This window comes from Hemicordylus capensis, chromosome 2 (assembly GCF_027244095.1).
Source record: "Hemicordylus capensis ecotype Gifberg chromosome 2, rHemCap1.1.pri, whole genome shotgun sequence".
Lineage (NCBI taxonomy): Eukaryota > Metazoa > Chordata > Lepidosauria > Squamata > Cordylidae > Hemicordylus > Hemicordylus capensis.
In genome coordinates, this window is record NC_069658.1 from 15,902,030 (window position 1) to 15,921,973 (window position 19,944).

A 19,944-nucleotide genomic window follows, 5' to 3' on the forward strand; every position below is an offset into this window, starting at 1 on the left:
TGCCCTGGTTGCATATGAATGGGAGACTTGATATGTGAACACTGCAAGATATTCCCTTCAGGGGATGAAGCCGCTCTGGGAAGAGCAGAAGGTTTCAAGTTCCCTCCCTGGCTTCTCCAAGATAGGGCTGAGAGAGATTCCTGCCTGCAACCTTGAAGAAGCCGCTGCCAGTCTGTGAAGACAATACTGAGCTAGATAGACCAATGGTCTGACTCAGTATATGGCAGTTTCCTATGTTTCCTATCATTAGAAGAGCCCTGCTGGGCCAGACCAATGGCCCATCTAGCCCAGCATCCTGCTTCCCATGGTGGCCAACCAGTTGGGAAGCCCATGAGCAGGGGGAAAAGGCTAAAGCCCTCTCCCTCTTCCAATAGCCAGCAACTGGCATCCAGAGATATACGGAGGACATCCACGCAACTTAAAACTGGGTAGGGCAAGTGTCCTGCCCAGGTTTGGGAGCTGTGTGTGCTCCCAATCTTTGATTGTGTGGAGGCAAACAACTAGAAATCAAGGTAGGAGAAAAAGCTGGGCAGGACAGTTTTTGCTCCTACCTTGGTCAAATGCTTTGTATGAAAGCTGGGTAGAGCACTGCTGTCCTACCCATCTTTTTCTCCTACCTTGCTTCTACACAACCACTTCTCCCTCTTCCTACCTTGTTGTTTACTCTTGAAAAACTGGGAGCACACAAAGTTCCCAAACCTGCTTTCGGTTGTGTGAATGACTATCCCTGAGCATAGTTCGACATAGCCATTGTGACTATTAGCCACTGACAGACCTATCTTCATCCATGGATTTGTCTAATCCCCTCGTAAAGTTACCTGAGCAAGTGACCATCCACACTTGTCATAACATTGACTCTATCAATTAATTATGTGTGGTGTGAAGAATTTTCAATTACAAACATTGACTCCACTCTCATTTCCTATCAGATAATCTACTCTCAGAAGAACAAATCAGAAACAACAAAACCCAGTGCTCCATGGGCTTGTCATTTTGGGGATGGATGGCACCCTATGTGCACTACACCACACCCTGCTCTGGGCCACCGTGATGACCCCCAAATGGAGTTATGGGGCTGCTTAAATTCCCCATTATTCCCTATGGGGAAAAAGTTTAAAGACACACAAACTTCAGAAATTCTTTAAAAATCACCCCTTTCACCAATTTCGTTGAAATCTGGATGGTAGAAGGCACCCATTGGGGCACTACCACCTGACCCACTCTTTTGCCCCTAAAACCCCTTTTCTGCCCCAAATCTGCCCCAAAGACATGCCAACAAAAATCTTTTAAAAATCACCCCTTTGCCCAATTTCTTTGAAATCTGGGTGGTAGCTTCCCTGCACCCATTGGGCACTACCACCTGCCACAACCCACTCAGGGCCACTCTGACCCCCCCTGGGGGGAGTTATAACTAAGGCTGCTGAAACTCCCTTATTCCCTATGGGAAAAAGCTTAAAGACATGCAAACTTCAAAAATTCTTTAAAAATCACCCCTTTGCCCAATTTCTTTGAAATTTGGGTGGTAGTTTCCACCCATTGGGGACTACCACACATCCCACTCTTTTGCCCCTCTGACCCCTTTTTTGCCCTGAATCAATTCAGAGTCAGAAAATTCAGGTACAATTTGGAACTGGGGTGATTTGGGGCGGGGGGAGGTCAGATTTGGACCCAAAACACATCGAGGGAGATTCGATTTGGGTACAAATCAAAACAAAAAAATAGATTCATGCACATCCCTAGTAGGTAGGTCCATCCTTCCCTTCCCCTCCCCCCTTCTTTCCTTGCAACTCTTTTGGCTGTTTCTATGACCTCATTGTGTGATATGTGGAGACTGAAAGTCAACGGTGGAGGCATGGGAAAGAAGGAAGGGAAATGTGAGCACACACAGCCACATGTACTTAAGCATCCATTACCTGTGTGACCAGCACCCCACTTTCTCTGGCCCTGTCCACTTAAAGCCCCCACTCCAGTCCCTATATTAGGCCTGCAGAAAAGGTGACCCACCAGGCAGTTCAGTAGTCAGGCATGGTGACTGACCAGGGGCTAATGAAATTCCTGGGTTTGCTGCCTGCCTGGGATGGCAAAAACACAGGAGTTGTTAAGCACCTCTTAGGTCACAGTTCCCAACTTCCCTACTAGAGAGCCTACATGCACAGCTGGCTTCCAAATCTCACCTCAGTGAAGAAGGCCATCCCAACGGTCCTCTCCTTAACATCTGGACGGCGCATGTATGTGTTGGCCTGTTTGAAAGTCAGTTTCAGGTGCATTTTGTTGAATGCAAACAAAGTCCTTAAATATCAAACAGAAAACCCAGATGAATCACAAATCGGAAAGATTGCAAGAAACACTGCTGCTTACCCTGGGTGACAGCTGAGAGGACTTGCCCAACAGGCTTAGATCCTAGAAATGACACAAGGCAGACCACAGTAGAAGGGAAGGAGGCAGAGCTTGGCAGGGGAAGAATCTTCTTTATATATATTTCTGTTAGGCATACCCGTTGCTAATCCCATGAGTGACAGCTCTTGCGAGAGTTTGAGCCGCTGCCGGATAGCGACGGGGATGGGTGGGAGGGAAGAAAATGGTGGCGGCAGCCAGTCAGTGGGGAAACAAAACAGTGGCAAACGGCGGTGGTGGGTGGGTGGCCAGCAGACAGGTGGGTGGGGGAAGGAGGGTGGCTGGCCGGGAAGAAGGCGGTGGCAGAGGGTGGGTGTGTGGCTGAAGTAGTGGCTGGCTGGCAGGCAGGCAGGCAGGCAGGGGAAGCACCAGGGGGAAAACAACAGTGGAGGCTGGTTGGCTGGTGGGTAGGCGGGAGAGGAGTGGAGGTGGAAGAAGATGGTGATGGCAGCGGGGGCAGGATGGTGGGGGACGGCAGTCTTGGTGGACTAGAGTCGCAGATGCTCTGCACCCGGTTCACCTAGTATGCTATTATTTCAGGTATATTAACTTCAGCTTAGTGACAGTAGGACAGGAGTTCCCAACCTTCGGTCTCCAGATGTTGTTGGACTACAACCTGAATCATCCTAGCCACAACGGCTCAAGCCCATTGTGGCCTGGGGTGCATGACGTGTCCCCTTTGCTAAGCAGGGTCCACCCTGGTTTGCATTTGGGTGGGAGACCTGAGCCATTTTGGAAGGGCAGAATAGAAATTGAATGAATGAATGAATACATACATACATTCGAGCACTTTAAGACATTCCCCTTAGTCAGTCAGTCAGTTTTTATTACAGCCGTTGGCCAACAAGAGATAAAAATCAGAATAACAGATATAACCAATATACACAAATAGTGACTAATAATTGCACACAATAAAACAGGAGATGGGGCCACTCTGGGAAAAGCACTTGAATGCCTGCATCCAGAAGGTTCCAAGTTCCCTCCCTGGCATCTCCAACATAGGGCTGAGAGAGACTCCTGCTTGCAACCTTGGAGAAGCCACTGCCAGTCTGCGTAGACAATACTGAGCTAGTTGGACCAATGATGTGACTCGATATGAGGTCGTTTCCTATATTCCTAACTCGAGCAGTAGAATATAGGACTAGGGGGTTGTGCCAAAGGCCTCATGGAAGAGTCAGATGTGAAAGGAGATGGCTCTCTCATGTGCCACCTTCACATCTGGCTTGGCCCCCTACTGCTGCAGGGAAAGGAAGAAGGCAGTGCATAGGGCTGAGGGGAGGAGCAGCATGGTCACCCCATTTCCCACTTAACCAGTCAGCTGAGAGTAAGAAGTCAATCTCTGAGCCGCTCACACCCTGTACACCCAGCAGGCACACACTCTCATTTATGACATTGGAAAGGGGTTATGGGTCTGAGCCCCGGCTCGGATGAAGCCCTAGGAAAGGAGATGGACATGCAGGAATCTGGGTGCTCAGGGCCATGAAAATTGAACAGGCTTCTTACCTTATCAGCTGAAGAACGCCTTCAAAGAAGTCTTCTGGGGTGGCCAGCTTGTCCCAACAGCTTTGCATTCCCAGAATGTTGTACTCCTTTTCATAGCCAGCACAAACAGTTAGATTTTTCAGAGCCTGGATGGCAGAGCTGAGTTAAACACATGAAAAAGCATCATCAGAAGCTGCTGGCTCATGGGCCCAGTTGTAGACCCTCTTGCAGGTCTCAACCCAAAGTCTCTCTCAGCCTTCGGGATCTGCAGTCTGCAAAGCTGAACTTAGTCCACTAGCCACGGTTGGTGCCCCCCAAAGAGCTCAATAAGCCCTACTTTTAGCTCCCTGCTGGGTACTAAAAAAATGGGGGCGGGGTTGCCGAGCAACATGGCTGGTGGGCCACCTTTTCAGGGGGTTGTGTGGTTGTTGTGCAGGCCTGTGTTACCATCCAGGCCTGATTTATACACTAAATATGCTCATTAGCTAGTATACAAAATTAGGTCTGGCTCATGACCAAGTTCTTTTATATTAGTGACCATGTATGATCTGGGCGCATGGAAGAAAGGAGATCAAACCATTCCTCAAAGATTCAATGGGCTTTATTGAGTATAAAAGACTAACAACATAATCTAGCAAAGCAGAAAGCAGAACCCTCTATTAATATCAGCAACAGTATTTAAACAGAACATCCTAACCACAACCAGTGTTCCTAACTACCATATGTGTGTGCAATTAAATCTTTCTAGAGCCTAATACAATTCAGATACAGACAGAAAAGGAGGGGTGGAGGAAGGAAGGCTAAGGGCAGGTATGGTTTGGGGGGGATCAGAAATTAGTAGGGGGAGAGGTGTAGGGGGGCACGGAAAGGGGAAGGGGTGAGGGGATTCTAGGCTTGTAGGAGCAGCATATTTACCAGGATCAGAGAGATTTGAGAGCGGTGAATCTCTTCAGTTGAAGAAGCGAGGCCTTTGGCAGGAGACAGGAGCCTTTTTGCAGTCTGCTGAGGGCACGGCTGAAAGCCAGAGCACCATGGCCGGGGAGTCTTGACTTTCTCACTGTGCAGTAGAAGTCACAGACAGCCTCTGTCCATGGGCAGAGTTCCTGCTTGTTGCCTCACGGTTTAGCAGCAAACTCTGGGAAGGCGTGTGAGCAGATTGCCCGTAGGCACAGAACTGCTTGTAGGAGACAGTTCCTGTCCATGGGCAGAGTTCCTGCTTAGCCCTGCGGCTTGGCAGCAAACTCTGGCATTGCTGTGAGCAAGATTGCCCGTAGGCATAAGTCTGCTATACTGCCATGTCCAGAGACTCCTTCTTATAGTGGTTCCATCCTTTGATGTCCATTTGAGTCTTCTGGATCACAAAAGGCGTTTATTCCTGCTATCCTCTGAATATTGTCTTTTAATTACCAAAAATCTCTCAGGATATTTGGTCAGTTCAGAGAGATCTCAATCTCATCTCCTGTAAACTGTGCGCTTAGAAGGGAGGGGTAACATTGCCCAAGGCAAATCTGCATCTCAGAGCTGCAAATTGCATCTTCCCCCAGAAGGTGTTAAAAGTCAGGAGTTAGTGAGGAAATTTAGTTCTATTGGTGAGAGACAGCAATTCCATTATTTCTTGTGTACCTCTATCTAGTGTGTAATTATAACAAGAGAATATTTAACATGAAAAGGTATACATGTGTGAGATGCTCAATACATTTGTGACATCAGTGAGGTAAGAATTAAAGTCTACAGGCATTTTCTTTGCATCCATTTAGCTATGTTGAATCTCTATAGAGAGCAATTGAGTTAATCGTTGGCAAGGATTAACACTGGCTTCTTGCAACAGGAAGGTGGGGGAGATCAGCCCCTGGCAGACTATTGACTAGCTCAGGCCTAGCCCTTTTGTTTCTGTGAGTGCTCATTCCACAATACAATGCTGGATTGCCTCCTCCCTCACAGAGCAGTTGACCTGGGCATCAGTTTATCTTGAGTCCAGGCATTTAATTGAACTCTTAATAGAAAATGAAATCAGACACAGGCCTATATTTCATATACTTCTGGCGTCTATAACACCTGCACAAAGGGGGAAAGGGCTGCTGTGGTGGTTTTGTTAAGCAGAGAGAAGATGAAGGGCCAAACTAAGCAACATAGCTATTGCATGACCAGAGATGCACCTAGGTAATTTTGGAGCCTGGACCTAAAGGCCTTTGGAGGCCCCACTCCACTGCAAATTAAACATCATCATGCTCTGCCAGGCGGCCACACCACCCAGGCCAGACTAAAGAGGATTTGGGGGGCCCCGGGGGCTGTGGAGGCCCTGGACTTCGGCCCCGAAGTCCAGGGCTAAGAGCACCTCTGTGCGTGACTGGGGCCTGAGTGGGTTTTTAATTAGCAGTTGTGCATGGCCCCAGTCTAGACACACGCTGCAGCAGATGGGAGCTTCACCTTTTGTCCCTACTGTGGTCTCGACCCAGATGGCCACCTTCCCCACATGGCTATCTCTGTGTGTGTGTATGCAGGGGGGAAGGAATGAAGCTTTCCTTCCAGCTGCAGAGCCCCTGCCCTCGGTCTGGACTGGGATCGTGGCAAGGATAAAGGGTTAATGCCCCCTCTATTCCATGGTCCCAAAGCAGATTGGCCCCTGGCAGATGGTATGCAGAAAGTAACTTAGGAAACATGCAGCTGCAAAGCACACGTTAAGAAAATGTTTCTCACCTAAATTTGGCTCTAAAAACAGGGACGTGATGGAGGCTTACAAAATTAAGCACTGAGTGGGGAGAGCAGACAGAAAAAATTCTCTCTCTCTTTCCTAATGCTAGAGCCGAAGGTTAAAAAGGTATGTTGGGAAAAGGTTCAAAACTGATCTTGTAAATCAGCTTATTTAGGGCAGGTTCCCTAGATGTTGTTGGACTCCAACTCCCATAATCCCCAGTCACAATAGCCTTTGGCCATTACTCATTGTGGGAGTTGAAGTCCAGCAACATTTGGGAACCCATGTTTGAGAAGCCCTGACTTAGGAAGTCTCTGCCCAAAGATGTGGTGATGGCTACTGTGAAACTGAGATCTTATATCCTGATTTGTACACCGTTAAAGCATCGTTAAAGCATGTCTCCTATGTTGCAATGACATGCAGAGTGGTGATTAAACAAATAGATTCCCTGGGCTCACAAGGGGAGGGGAAGGGCAGCCACTTTCCCAGTCCAACCAACTACTGCTTGTAGGATTATGTAAACCTGGATTTTATAGGAACCAACAGAGACGCTATTCACACGATTGCAGAAAATCGGGCTAGCCTCCGCTAGCCTGATTTTCTGCAATTGTGTGAACCACCGAGCTCAGCTGCGAGCCCAGTGGTTCTAAAGCAGGTAACCCACTCAAGTACCCCTCCCCTAAAACCAGGTTTGCGGAGTGAGTGCTCCGCAAACCTGGGTTTTTAAAATTGTGAGTAGCTGTGGCACGGCTCTGCGCCACAGCTACTCATGAGGAGACCCCCGGAGGGGAGGTGAAAAGCCATCTCCTGGCTCCGGGGGTCTTGCCAGCATGCCCTGCACGCTCGCGCAGGGCATGCTGGATTTTCCAGGGTCCGATCGGCCCCCACTCCCCCCAGCCCCCGCCGGCCCCGTCATGGAGCCAGCAATTGTGTGGGCGGCTGATCCGGCCACCCAGGGCTCCTGCTTGCTTGTGTGCAGAGAGAGAGTGGGCTTAGCCCGCTCTCTCCGCTCAGCTCACCAAACTGGGTCTCACTGATCGTGAGACCCGGCTCAGAGAGTTGCTTCTAGTGCAGTGGGTCAGGTTTGCAAGCCAGGGGAAGGGAGGAGAAGAGCCACCCCTAATGTTCCTTCAGGTTTTCAGGGGCGGCCCTTTTATGAGGCAAAGGCAGGCAGTCACTTCAGGCAGCAGATCACTGGGGCACCGGAAGGGCAGAAAGTTGCACCCCACCCCACCCGCTACCATCAGAGCAGCTCTTCAGGACCCATCTGACCTTTGCAAATTTTGCAGGGAGCATCTCTCTTCACATGCCATGAAGGGCTTGCAGAAAGCACCAGGAGAGAAAATGAGGTTGCTGGCAACCTCCCCTACTCTCTGGCCCCCACACCTCTTCTGGAGTCTGCACAGGTTGGTTCTGAAAGTGGACTGGCTCCCTCCAGAGGTATGGGGCAAGGCAGCATCTGGTGCCTCACCTGAGGTACCACAATGCCTTGGGTTGCCCCTACAGGTTTCTTACCTTAGTGGGGTGGAAGGAAACTCGGCATTACTTAGCCTCTTGGATCCTCTCCTTCCTGTCCCAACGACAAAGTAGATTTGAGTGACCAGAGCAATGAGCAGGTGGGGAAATTTGCCCTGGATTGCATCCGCAGACTCCGGTAAGGACAGGATCACACACAAAGCATTGGTAGCCTAGAAGGGGCATGGAAGGAGAACCACAATTGGCAGGGAGTCATCATGAGCTATAATCCCTCACATCAGTCACTCTGCCTCCAGCCTCAAAACAGAAGACATCACAGAGCTCCATGTAAGAAGGCAGCCACCTTTTTTCCAGCAAGGGTTCCTGTGCATAAGAAGGCAGCCACCTTTTTTCCAGCAAGGGTTCCTGTGCATAAGAAGGCAGCCACCTTTAAGGCACCTTCTATCCCTTTCACAGCTGCAAGGGAGGCATAGATTCAAAGAAGCATTCCTCCAGCTGTCGTTGCTCGTGTCTATCTTATTTTCATTTTAGATTGTGAGCCCCTTTGGGACGGGGTTACTACTACTACTACTACTACTACTACTACTAATGAAGCTGCAGGGGGCCACAGGGCCCCCCTATGGGGCCCCCATAGGGGCCACAGAAATCACCATCAGCCACTTACAAAAAGCAACTTTACTGGGAACAGCCTATATTCTGTGACGATATCTATAACAACAGCAACAACATTGACAATAAAATTCAGCCACCCAGGTCCTTGGGAAGGACTCGATGTCTGGATAAAACAAACCAGTCAATAACACCTGTCTGACTGTGTAAATAAATAATAAGGAAGCTGCTTTATACCAAGTCAGTACCCTGGTCCATCTAGCTCAGCATTGTCTCTACTGACCAGCAGTGGTTCTGCAAGGTTTCCGGCAGGAGCCTTTCCCAATCCTACCTGGAGATGCTGCCAGGGACTAAACCTGGGATCTTCTGCATGCAAAGCAGATGCTCCACCACCCACCTATGGCCCCATCCCCATTACCAGATTAGCCACATAATCCTCAAAGTTCCAGCTTTGAGGAGCTTAAATGTTTCCATATCTGACAATCTGTGTGAGAAGATTTTGCTCTACAAATTTTGTTTTTGCTGTAGCCAGAGAGAGGGGCGCTAACCGATCAAAAACGTTTCACCAGGGCGCTTTCCAGATTAGCCGTTCAACAGCAGCAAAATGCTTCCATTCAGGCAAATCACATTCAAAACATGCCCAGCAAGGGGAGCAGTCTTGCAAAAAACTAACAACCCCCCAAAACAGCAACAGACAACGTTTTATCAATAAATTGCAGCCATTAAATCTGAAACAAAGCATCAGAAATGTGAATGGCACCCTGCTGTCAGTATAGGGACTGCGGTGTCACAACACAGGAAGTGTGGAAGCATACTTCAGAGATACGGTGTGACCCCGTTGCAGGGTCTAATCTGGAAAGCACCCTGGTCTGCTCTTCTGCCTTGAATAGCAGCCTGATTTGCAGGAATCAGCAGGTGAAGCTTTTCATGGAGACCAGCATATTCTTTTGCTAATGTCTCAACATCAAACCACAGCACATCAAGCACAATCACAGACAATGGTTGAGATCAGCAGCCCTGGGCAGAAACCACCCCCGCACTCCCCAAATTCAGGGCCAACAAAGAACTGATAGCTGAGCACTTCTGTACCGCAATAGGCATGAGAGACTTGCTGTGACGTCTGTTGCAGACATCTGAAAGAGGGTCTTCATCCTTCAGCCTTTTGAGCAGTGGTCTTATAAGCTTGATATTCGAATATGGGTCACAGGCCAGGGTCTTCCACATCTCTGCTATGCTGCTGCTGGTTTTCAAGACATTAAAAAAAAAAAAAAGTTAAACTCAGCTCTTGTATTTCCCCCTGATGTTCCACCTGCATTAGCTCAGGAAATCTACAGGAAGTTTTTTTCTACAATAAAATAAAAATAGAAAAAGTAAAACATTAGCTAAAACAAACAAAAAGTTTAAAACATTACAACAATTTAAAAATTTTAAAACAATATTTTTTAAAACAGCATTAAAACCATTAAAACAATATTAATGAAAAGCCTGGGTGAACAAATGAGTCTTTAAAGACTTTTTAAAAGCTGTCAGAGATGGGGAGGCTCTTATTTCACTAGGGAGCGCATTCCAAAGCCTCGGGGCAGCAACGGAGAAGGCCTGTCCCTGAGTAGCCACCAGACGAGCTGGTGGCAACTGCAGATGGACCTCTCCTGATGATCTCAATGGGCGGTGGGGTTCATGACGAAGTAGACGTTCTCTTAAATACCCAGGGCCCAAGCTGTTTAGGGCCTTATAGGTTATAACCAAAACCTTGTATTTTGCCGGAAACATAACGGCAGCCAGTGTAGCTCCTTCACTACGGGAATAATATGGTCTTCCCGAGATGACCCAGAGACCAACCTGGCCACTGCTTTCTGGACCAACTGTAGTTTCTGGACTACATACAAAGGCAGCCCAACATAGAGCGCATTACAGTAATCCAGTCTGGAGGTTACCAGCAGATGTACCACTGTTTTGAGGTTGTTTATCTCAAGAAACGGACGCAGCTGGCGTATCAGCCGAAGCGGATATTTATTTATTTATTCATTCGATTTTTATACTGCCCTTCCAAAATGGCTCAGTGTGGTTTACAATTAAAAACAAAACCATTAAAACCAATAACAATTAAAACAGAAATATAGACAATATAAAACATAAATTAACAATTAAAACATCATAAAAACAATTAAACAATCAGAACAATTAAAAAACCCTGAAAAGCAGGTTACAGCATTAAAACAATTAAAACTAATTAAAAACCCTGGAAGGCCAGGCCAAACAGATAGGTTTTACGGGCTCTCCTGAAGGTCAATAAAGAATTCAGATTGCGGATTTCTGCTGGGAGTGCATTCCACAGCCCAGGAGCAGCTACAGAGAAGGCCTGCCTCTGAGTCGCCACCAGACGAACTGGTGGTAACTGGAGACGGACCTCCTCAGATGACCTTAACGTGTGGTGGGGATCATGTAGAAGAAGGCTCTCTCTAAGATAACTAGAAGGCACTTCTGGCCACTGCCTCAACCTGGGACACCAGGACATGTCAGTGACTGACACCTAGACTAATGAAAGATCAGTGCTACAGTAGAAGCTCTGGTGCTTTTGAAGAGTTCAGCTAACTCGGTTCCACTGCTCATGCACCAAGGGGAGGGAGGCAATTTTCAACAAGTCTCCCCATCCCACAGAAGCTCTCTTTGCCACCCAAAAATATATCCTTGAGGATGAGGAACCTAATATTCCAAAGATTTCTAGAACCAAGCCTGGCTGAGGCTTTTGGCCCATGGACTTCCAGGTTGGGAAAATGAACATCTAAGACATCCTACAATATAGCACCAAAGTCTCTCTAGCAGAATAGATACAGACCAGTGTAACATCTCAGTCCTCTGGGGTGGAAGGGTAGCTTAGTGGGTTTGGTGAATATATGTGTGTGTGTGTGTGTGTGTGTGTGTGTGTGTGTGTGTGTGTGTGTATATATATATATATATATATATATATATATATATATATATATATATATATAAAATATTGGAGAGCTGATTGGTGCATCTCCTTGAGGTCCCTACTTATCATATTCCAGTGAGCATTCAAGAAGGATGTCTACTACTCCATTCAGACGCTTCGTAGCTAAGTTGCGCACGGCTTTCAGGGTCTCCTCTTTGGTGATAGGATCATTGATGACAGGAAGATGGTTGTAAATCTCCTTGATAATCATGGGCAGCTAAGGTAGATAGAAAGAAACAAAATTAATCTATCTCTTTCCCCTTTCAACAGCAAGTTTTTTTTTATCTTCCTCTGCTAATTTATTGATGGATGGATTGGTTTATAAGGCACCTAGAATTTAGGTAGATTGAAAATGGCTTAGATTGTACCTGCAGTTATACAAGGGTTGCCAATCCTAGGCCCCCAAATGGACTATAATCCCCATCATCTCCGGTTATAATGGCCTTCAGCACTGTAGTTCTACGACATCTGGCGACCCAAGGTTGGGCGCCCTTGTGTAATCCATACACTACAAAAGGATAACGGGATGGAGAGAGAACCGGAGCACATTACAACATAGTAGTGTGCTCCATTGCTTATGGTAAACAAGAGAGGCTGGCATCTACTAGCCATCAGATGTACCATAGAAAGCACTGGGCACTTGAGCATAGCCAGCGCAGGAAACTAAAGCTGGGGTTCTGCAGCTGGTTATCAAGAAGGAGCCTTGATGGTGTGTTGCCATGAGGACACCAGGAGTTTAGATTGCATGCATAGCAGAGGATCATGTTATTGTTAAGTTAGCCTTTTAGAGCTGTTTGTATAATCTTTAGGAGAATCCCTTAGAATGAGCCATAGATTAACCTGTGTGTGAGCAGAAATCACCTAGTCAAGCCTGATCAGAATCAGTGTCATGAATCCAGGTAGCAGGGACTGATTGACAGGGTCTTATCTTAGACAACCAATCCCGTGTAAGCAGCTCTGCCTGCTTGTTGACTTCAATCTCCGGCACATATCACCATGAAGCCTTCTTTCTGGTACTCACTGGAGAAGTTTCATTGATTGATTGATTAATTGATTCATTCATCCATCCATTTAGTTTATATACTGCCTGACTCCAATGGTTCTAGGTGGTTCTCACTTAGTAAAAATTTAGCTAATAAAAATCAGCATTACTTCACTATGAGCATCTTGGTGATCTCATTTGTCAAATCTAATGGATCAAGAACCAACACTCTCTGCCTGCAATAATGTATTCCTGTGATTTCATCATCATTTGAACAATCAACTGTCTGCAATCTCTTGCCTCCTTAATGTGAGTTATTTGCATGCTTTGGAAGAAATAAATCAATTTCCAACTAGTTGGGACTCTTGACTGTCCGAGTTGACACTTAATGAGATCGCTAAGATGCTCATGACCGATGGACTTCCAAGGATATGCTGTGAGGACTACCATTGTCTGTCTCAATGCTTGCTTTTGTATATCTGTAAATTAGCAGATATTTTTCAAACTTCTGAATGGGTAGCTGTGTTATTCTGTGGCAGCAGAAACAGCAGAGACTCTTGTGGCACTTAAAGGCTACAACATTTCTGGATTAGACTCCATGTCCTCAGATGCATGAAATGTTATCCTCAGCTGGAAGATTGCATGGTCATTTTCATAACCATAATAGAGGCAGGGAGGGCGGGCAGTGGGGAAATACGGATGTGCAAACAAGTTCAAAACTAAACTGGTTTGAAGCTGAACCGGTTCGGTTCAAAGGCTCGGGGTCTAGCCAAACCACCCCTGGTTCAGCTCGACCCAGGACCAACCCCCACCCCACCCCCGGCCTGTTTGCGAATGCATGTTTTTAATTTTTTTAAATTTGCCCCCTCTGGTGGGGTGTCTCTGCGATGGAGGTGGGGTCTGCAGAAGTTCCCCCTCCCACCGCCGGCCTTTCCATCTTAAAAAATGGCTCAGTTCAACCATTCTTCAGCTCATTTGGGTGGCCATTTTGGAGGCCGCCACGCCTGTGCAATGGGCCTCTGTGTGGCCGAGGCATGACCCAGGCCATGCAGAGGCCCATTGTGCAGGTGTGGAAGCCTCCAAAATGGCCACCTGAATAGGGGAAAGGCCAAATGGACCGAAGAATGGCTGAACGGGGCTGTTTTTGAAGGTGGGAAGGCCATGGGGAGGAGGGGGATCTCTGTGGACTCCCCCTGCTGCCTCAGAGAAGCCTCCAGAAGGGGTTAATTTTTTAAAAAAAAATTGTTTGTGAATCCCCCCCCCCGGACTGAACTGAATTGGGGGTGAGATGGGGTTTCAGGGGGTGCTGGACTAAACTGGCCAGTCTGGTTTGGGTCTGGTTCAGACTCATACTGAACCAGACCAGCCGGTTCCGTGCACACCACTATGGAGAAGGCAGGGATGGACTGCCTTCTTAACTATTATCTTCTTCCCAGATAATCAGTGATGTCCTCTTTGGCATGTCATCACGTGCCCACATGCTCCATGCTGCTCTGTGCATCGTGGATTTCTGGAGGCCGGGACTCATTTTCCTGACCTCCAGGAATCCCACAATGCATCACGCAATGCGTGCAGCCCGAACATTCTCACGGCCCCTAATATGGGATAAATTCCCAGGCTTGTGTCAAACCCAGAAAGGGCTGCCCAAACCTGGGTTTGGCTGCTTGTGTGCACAAACTCTCTCTTTGTGTACCTATTCTCTATAGGTAGATGTTTTTCTATCTGTAGAAAAAAATGAACTGAGGAGCCCAGAGGCCTTTAAATGCAAGAGGAAGATAGGGATGTGTGAACAGGTTCAACTGTTTGGAATGGAAATGAACCACCCCCATTTGGTCTGACCCTGGACCGACATCCCCCCCACCGAGGGGGTTTGGAATTTGTAATTATTTTTTTAAAAATTTTAAAATTACACTTACCCCCTCTGGGGGAGTTGTTCAAGGTGGTGGGGGAGAGGTCCATGGAGGTTCCGCCTCCTACACCAGCCTCCCTTATTCTGCTCTTTGGCTGCCCATCGGTCTTTCCCCCTTGATGTGGTGGCCATTTTGGAGGCTGCTGCTCCTGTGCAATGGGCCTCTGCATGGCCTGGGGTGACCCGGGGATGGCATAAGGGAGGCCGGTGGGGGTAGGGGAACCTCCGCGGACCCCGCTCCCCACTGCCTCAAGCAACCACCCCAGAGGGGGTAAGTGTAATGAAAACAAATTCAACTTTTTAATGTAAAAAATCCACGAACACCCCCAGACCGGACCGGACCGGACCGGGGTGTGTGTGTGTGTTTCCAAGGGGTTGATGGGCCGAACTTGCTCAGTCCGGTTCGGGTCCAGTTCAGAATCGAACCAAACTGGACCAACTGGTTCTATGCACACCCCTAGAGGAAGAGTCAGTGACAATTGCATGTAAAGTTTAAATGTATGCTTGTCTCAGGAGTGCTCAGCATCTATGCCTGTGTGCCGGTGGGGTGTGTCCCAGCTGGCCCTGCACGGACTCTGGACTCTGTGCATGCAGAGAGCCAAATAGGGGCAGCTGGGAGACACTCCACCAGCATATGGGCATAGCTGGGGTGGGGGGGAGCACAGGGATGGCAGCAAGTGGAGGAGGAGCAGGTACAGACCTTCTCTCCTTTGCTTTAAAGGGGCTGTGTAAGCTCGAGATTTCAAAGGGCGGTGCCAACAATTCCGACAGCTGAATCACATCTTGGCACATCCCTGCTACAAATGGACATGCTTCGTGCTGAACGGGAGAGCGCAGTGGCCGTGAGAGTGAGGGAGCAGTTGGTGAAACTGGATGCACACCTGCTATTTGATACAGCATGCAGCTAGTTGATACACACCAGCCCAAAGACAGAGCGTGCACCTGGATGTTGAGGGGGAAGAGGAGGGGCAGCACCTGGGCTCTGGCCTAGTGGGCAGGGTTGGCAAGGAGGGAGTGGGGCCAGGAGGAGCACCAGAAACGGACCAAGGGCAGCAGCAGCAGCAGACAGATGGGTGATACCCACAGTGGGGGTGGGGGGGACAGGGGGCCTGCACTCACCGCCCTGTGGCACATTCACCACTTGCGGCCATAATCTCACTATAGCTCATGGAGGAAGTTGCCCCTGGCTAACGTCCAAGCTACCAGTTATGCCAGTTTGGATGATACCACCCAACTGAACACATGGCGGGGCATGTCTGTGCTCATATCTTACCTCTGAGCACACTGTGCCACTGCTGTATAATTATTTTTATTTATTTATTTATTTATTTATTTATTTTATTTTTACCTTTCTATCCCGCTCTTCCTCCAAGGAGCCCAGAGCGGTGTACTACATAGGTTTCTCCTCACAACAACCCTGTGAAGTAGGTTAGGCTGAGAGAGAAGTGACTGGCCCAGGGTCACCCAGCAAGTCTCATGGCTGAATGGGGATTTGAACTCGGGTCTCCCCGGTCCTAGTCCAGCACCCTAACCACTACACCACACTGGCTGTGGGCAGGTGGAACCTCTGTACTTAACTGTCTGGTTTAAATACTTGTGTGCGCGCACACACACACACACACACAGACACTTCCCCTCATCATATGATTGAGAGGGCCACACAGGCCATATTGCCTGAAGTCATCCAGAATGAAGAATGAGTCGCTGCTACTGACCTTCATGTCCTGCTGCTGTGTCTCAAGGTGATGTTGACGTAAAGAAAATGCCTCACATGACATCAGTGTGTCCTGAGTTTTCTGCTCCCCTGGCCAGCAGCCGCCCAAGAAGTAAAATGGAGCAGTGTTGAGTAAAACTCTGAGCATGGTGATGTTGCAGTACATGTTGTGTGTAATGATGGTGGAGATGGGGAACCAGGTGTGAATTGACAGCAGTCACATGTTTGGGTTTAAGGCGGGGTACTTGAACTTGGGTCCTCAGATGTTGCTGGACTACAGCTCCCATCATTCCCATCCCCAATGGCCTTTGGAAGTTGTAGTCCAGCAACATCTGGGGACCCAAGTTTGAGAACCCCTGCCTTAAAAGGAGAGATTGAGAACTGGTCTTGTGGTAGCAAGAATGAATTGTCCCCTTTGCTAAGCAGGGTCCACCCTGGTTGCATTTGAACTGAAGACTACATGTGAGCCCTGTGAAATATCCCCCTTTGGGAACAGGCCACTCTGGGAAGAGCATCTAGGTTCCAAGTTCCTTCCCAGGCATCTTCAAGATAGGGTTGAGAGAGACTCCTGTCTGTAACCTTGGAGAAGTCGCTGCCAGTCTGTGAAGGAAATACTGAGCTAGGTGGACCAATGGTCTGACTTGGTATATGGCAGCTTCCTATGTTCCGAAGGGTTCTAGAGCAATGGTTCCAAATCTGGGATTCTTTTGGAACCACTGCTCTAGAGAGAGTAGAAATATTAGACACCCTGCTAGAAGTTAATTCTATGTCCAAAGTGAAGGTCCCCCCTGCCCCTTTTGTTTTCTTACGTCCTCCATGTCTGTCCCGCATTCCTCTAGGAAGGAGCTCAGCAGCATACCGGCTGTCTGAGAGATTGCCTTCTCTTCATGTGTAAGATTATCAATCGCTCTGAGTACAAGCTCCGAGATCTGGCCAGGGACCAGGTGCTCTCCAAAAGCCTGAAGCAAAGAAGAAAATGGAGCAGGTTAGGAGTTTCTGTCCTGTGTTATTGTGCTGTTATGGGGGCATCCCAGGTTTAGAATGCATGCGGACTAGAGAGCTATGTCATAATGCATGAGCCCCTTGGCAGCCATTTATTCAGGGCTACCACTGAGTGGTAGGTTCAAAGAACCCAGGCCGCCAATAAAAAGGGCCACCAGTTCTTTCCTTACGTGTGATGTCACACGCAAAGGGGGCATGGCCCAATCATTGGAGGACCCACCCCAGCCCTCCTGAGCTCATTTCCAGCCAGCATTTGCTTACGTCCTCCATTTATTTCCTGTTTGTTTATATCCCGTTCTCTTCCTCCATTGAGGGAGAGAAAAGGAAATAAATGCATCTGGCCAGCAAATGCTGGCTGGAAATGCAGTTGGGAGGTCTGGAGTGAGCCCCCTGGCAATCAGGCCATGCCCCCATTGCACATGACATCATGCACACAGAGGTCACATGTGGGGGCCCTCAGCGGGAGGGCCACGGGCCACCCTCTCTCTGGTTATGCCACTGCAATGTACTATTGCTGTGTGGTCTAGCGAGAGGCCTATATCATTGTCTAGGCCCTAGGGTTTTAAGTCTATATGCTAGTTGGTATACCAGAGGCAGGGGGCTTCCTTATCCTTTTCTCAGTCATAAGCATCTCTGCCCTTTGTTCTTAGTTGCCCTCTCTTCCTTGGAGAGGAAGATGGCTGCTCTCTCTGAATGGTTTCATGGTTAGCAAACCACAAATCTTTTCACTTAGCAATACTCTTTCTACATTTCATAACCCTCAAGAATTCATCTCTTGGACTTTAATCTGTATTTGAACTGCAACCCCACCCCCCGCCGCCCCCAGAACTGCTAACCTCCAAGATTGAGTTATCTTTGCATGTCTTGGACATAAAAATCAAGCTATTGAAATGAGTGGGAGCTTGCTTGTTTGAGTGACACTTACTGCAATCCTCGGGTGTCTTCACAAATGATGCTGAGGACACATTTGCCCTGATCCAGAAAAGGAGATGCGTGTGTGTACAGAAGCAGTTTCCCTCAAATATGCAGCTGATGCAACTTCAGGTGTGCTTCTGGGATGTGTAGCCACATTTGCCACAAAACAATCATCCATCTGGCCTCCTCAAACTTGCAGGATGTGTCTTGTGATGTGGATGGGGACATAGATATTCATCCAGGGCTGCTAGCTGTTGTGTTATGAGTAGGCACCTGATAACAGATCTGAATTGGCCCCATTCTCTTAACATCTAACTCAGTTTGTTTTAGAAACCTGTGAATATGGCAAAAGTGGTGTGTAATAGGCAGTCATGCTAAATTCAAAGGAAATGTGGCTTTTTAATTCGAAGAGGTGGTGAATGTTAAGTTTCAGTTGGAAAGGAAATAGATGGCTGGCGAGAAGGCTGACAAAAAGAACATTAGTTTAGCCTAACAACTGGCAGTCTAGAACAATACCTTTGCAACTTTTGAGATATTGTTGAAGAAGACAGAGGGCCCAGAAACGAAAAAATCTTCTCGGAACCATTTCACAACGTTCCCTTTCTTATTCTTGGGTTTCCTCTCCATCTCCCTAGCTAAGGAGTATATTTTGAGGAGAAAGGAAACAGCATTAGTCTTTCCTTCTACCACTGTTTCCAAACATTTGCTAATCTAAGGGCTGGTTGAACAGTTGCTTTTGGCTGCATTGCTTGCTCAAGAAAGCTGCCCATGCAATGCAAACCTCTTTGTCAGATGCTCTGCAAGATATGCAGTGGAGACCATGAATTTGGAAACCCTCCAGATATTAGGATTTGGAAGCTCGGGGTGAGGAGGAGATTCTTTGAAATGGAAGATGTAAAAACAAAATGTTTCCATTGTTTTTGTCAACAATTACATTTAAATATTGCTCCTAGTCCGGGCCTTGGGGGATGGGCCAAGTGAAAACAAACCCCATCCACCCACAAAAGGCTCAACAATGAGACATTTGAAAAGGAAAGTAACGGGGCAACCCAACTGCTTACAAGCTGTGGAAAAGAACTCTTGGCCTTGATGCAGGAGGGAAGCATCACCCCAGGATTACCTTTGGCCTCTGGGAAAGGTGTCTACTTAAAACCCACTTCCAGCCCTTAGTTTCAAGCCGCAGAGACACCGTACTCAACAATAATCAGGGATCCTCAGGAGGCACAAGGATGAGCTACTGGTCCTTTCTGTGGGCAGTTGACAGCATCCTTCGGGGCGGAGCCACCTTTGGGTGAATGGGTTCAAAGAACCCAGGCCGCCACCAATCAGGGGCCGCGAGCACAGCTCCAGACATGCCCCCCCACATCTGACTCCAGATGCAGGCGGCATTATTTCAGTCCCAAACAGGGCCGCGCTGCCCCATTTGGAACCAAAATCGGCCATCACTGTGTTGGCAGTGCGGCTGGAGTAACTCTCCCTGCTTAAAAGGCAGGGAGATCCGCTCCTGGTCTTGCTGCTAATTCAGTGGGGCCGATCGATCTCCCTCTCAAACAGGCCCACGCGGCCTTGTTTGAGAAGGAGATCCCCGTGCGCTGCATTGGCAGCGTGGCTGGAATCCTTTAAGGCAGGGAAAGTCACTCCAACCTGCGCTGCCCAATGAAGCATGGACCAATCTCCCAAACAGGGCTGCACGTTTGGGAGGGAGACCACGCCCCCCATCTGACGTCAGGAGCAGGGGCATGGCTAGCCGGCCCCCTGCGTCTGACATCAGACATGGGGGGCAAGGCCAGGGGGG

At 48.3% G+C, this 19,944-nt stretch overlaps 1 protein-coding gene across 1 annotated transcript in view; it reads right to left on the reverse strand.

Moving 5' to 3' along the window:
• LOC128348269 (maestro heat-like repeat-containing protein family member 1) overlaps positions 1–19,944 on the reverse strand; it is a 57,917-nt gene that overhangs the window by 16,024 nt on the left and 21,949 nt on the right. The window contains exons 9-15 of the mRNA XM_053304070.1: positions 18,666–18,784; positions 17,042–17,191; positions 11,690–11,844; positions 9,743–9,893; positions 8,084–8,256; positions 3,898–4,035; positions 2,175–2,289 (exon numbers count right to left, since the gene is read on the reverse strand). Of these exons, the coding sequence (XP_053160045.1) occupies positions 2,175–2,289; positions 3,898–4,035; positions 8,084–8,256; positions 9,743–9,893; positions 11,690–11,844; positions 17,042–17,191; positions 18,666–18,784 (1,001 nt within the window). The remainder of the gene's footprint in view (positions 1–2,174; positions 2,290–3,897; positions 4,036–8,083; positions 8,257–9,742; positions 9,894–11,689; positions 11,845–17,041; positions 17,192–18,665; positions 18,785–19,944) is intronic.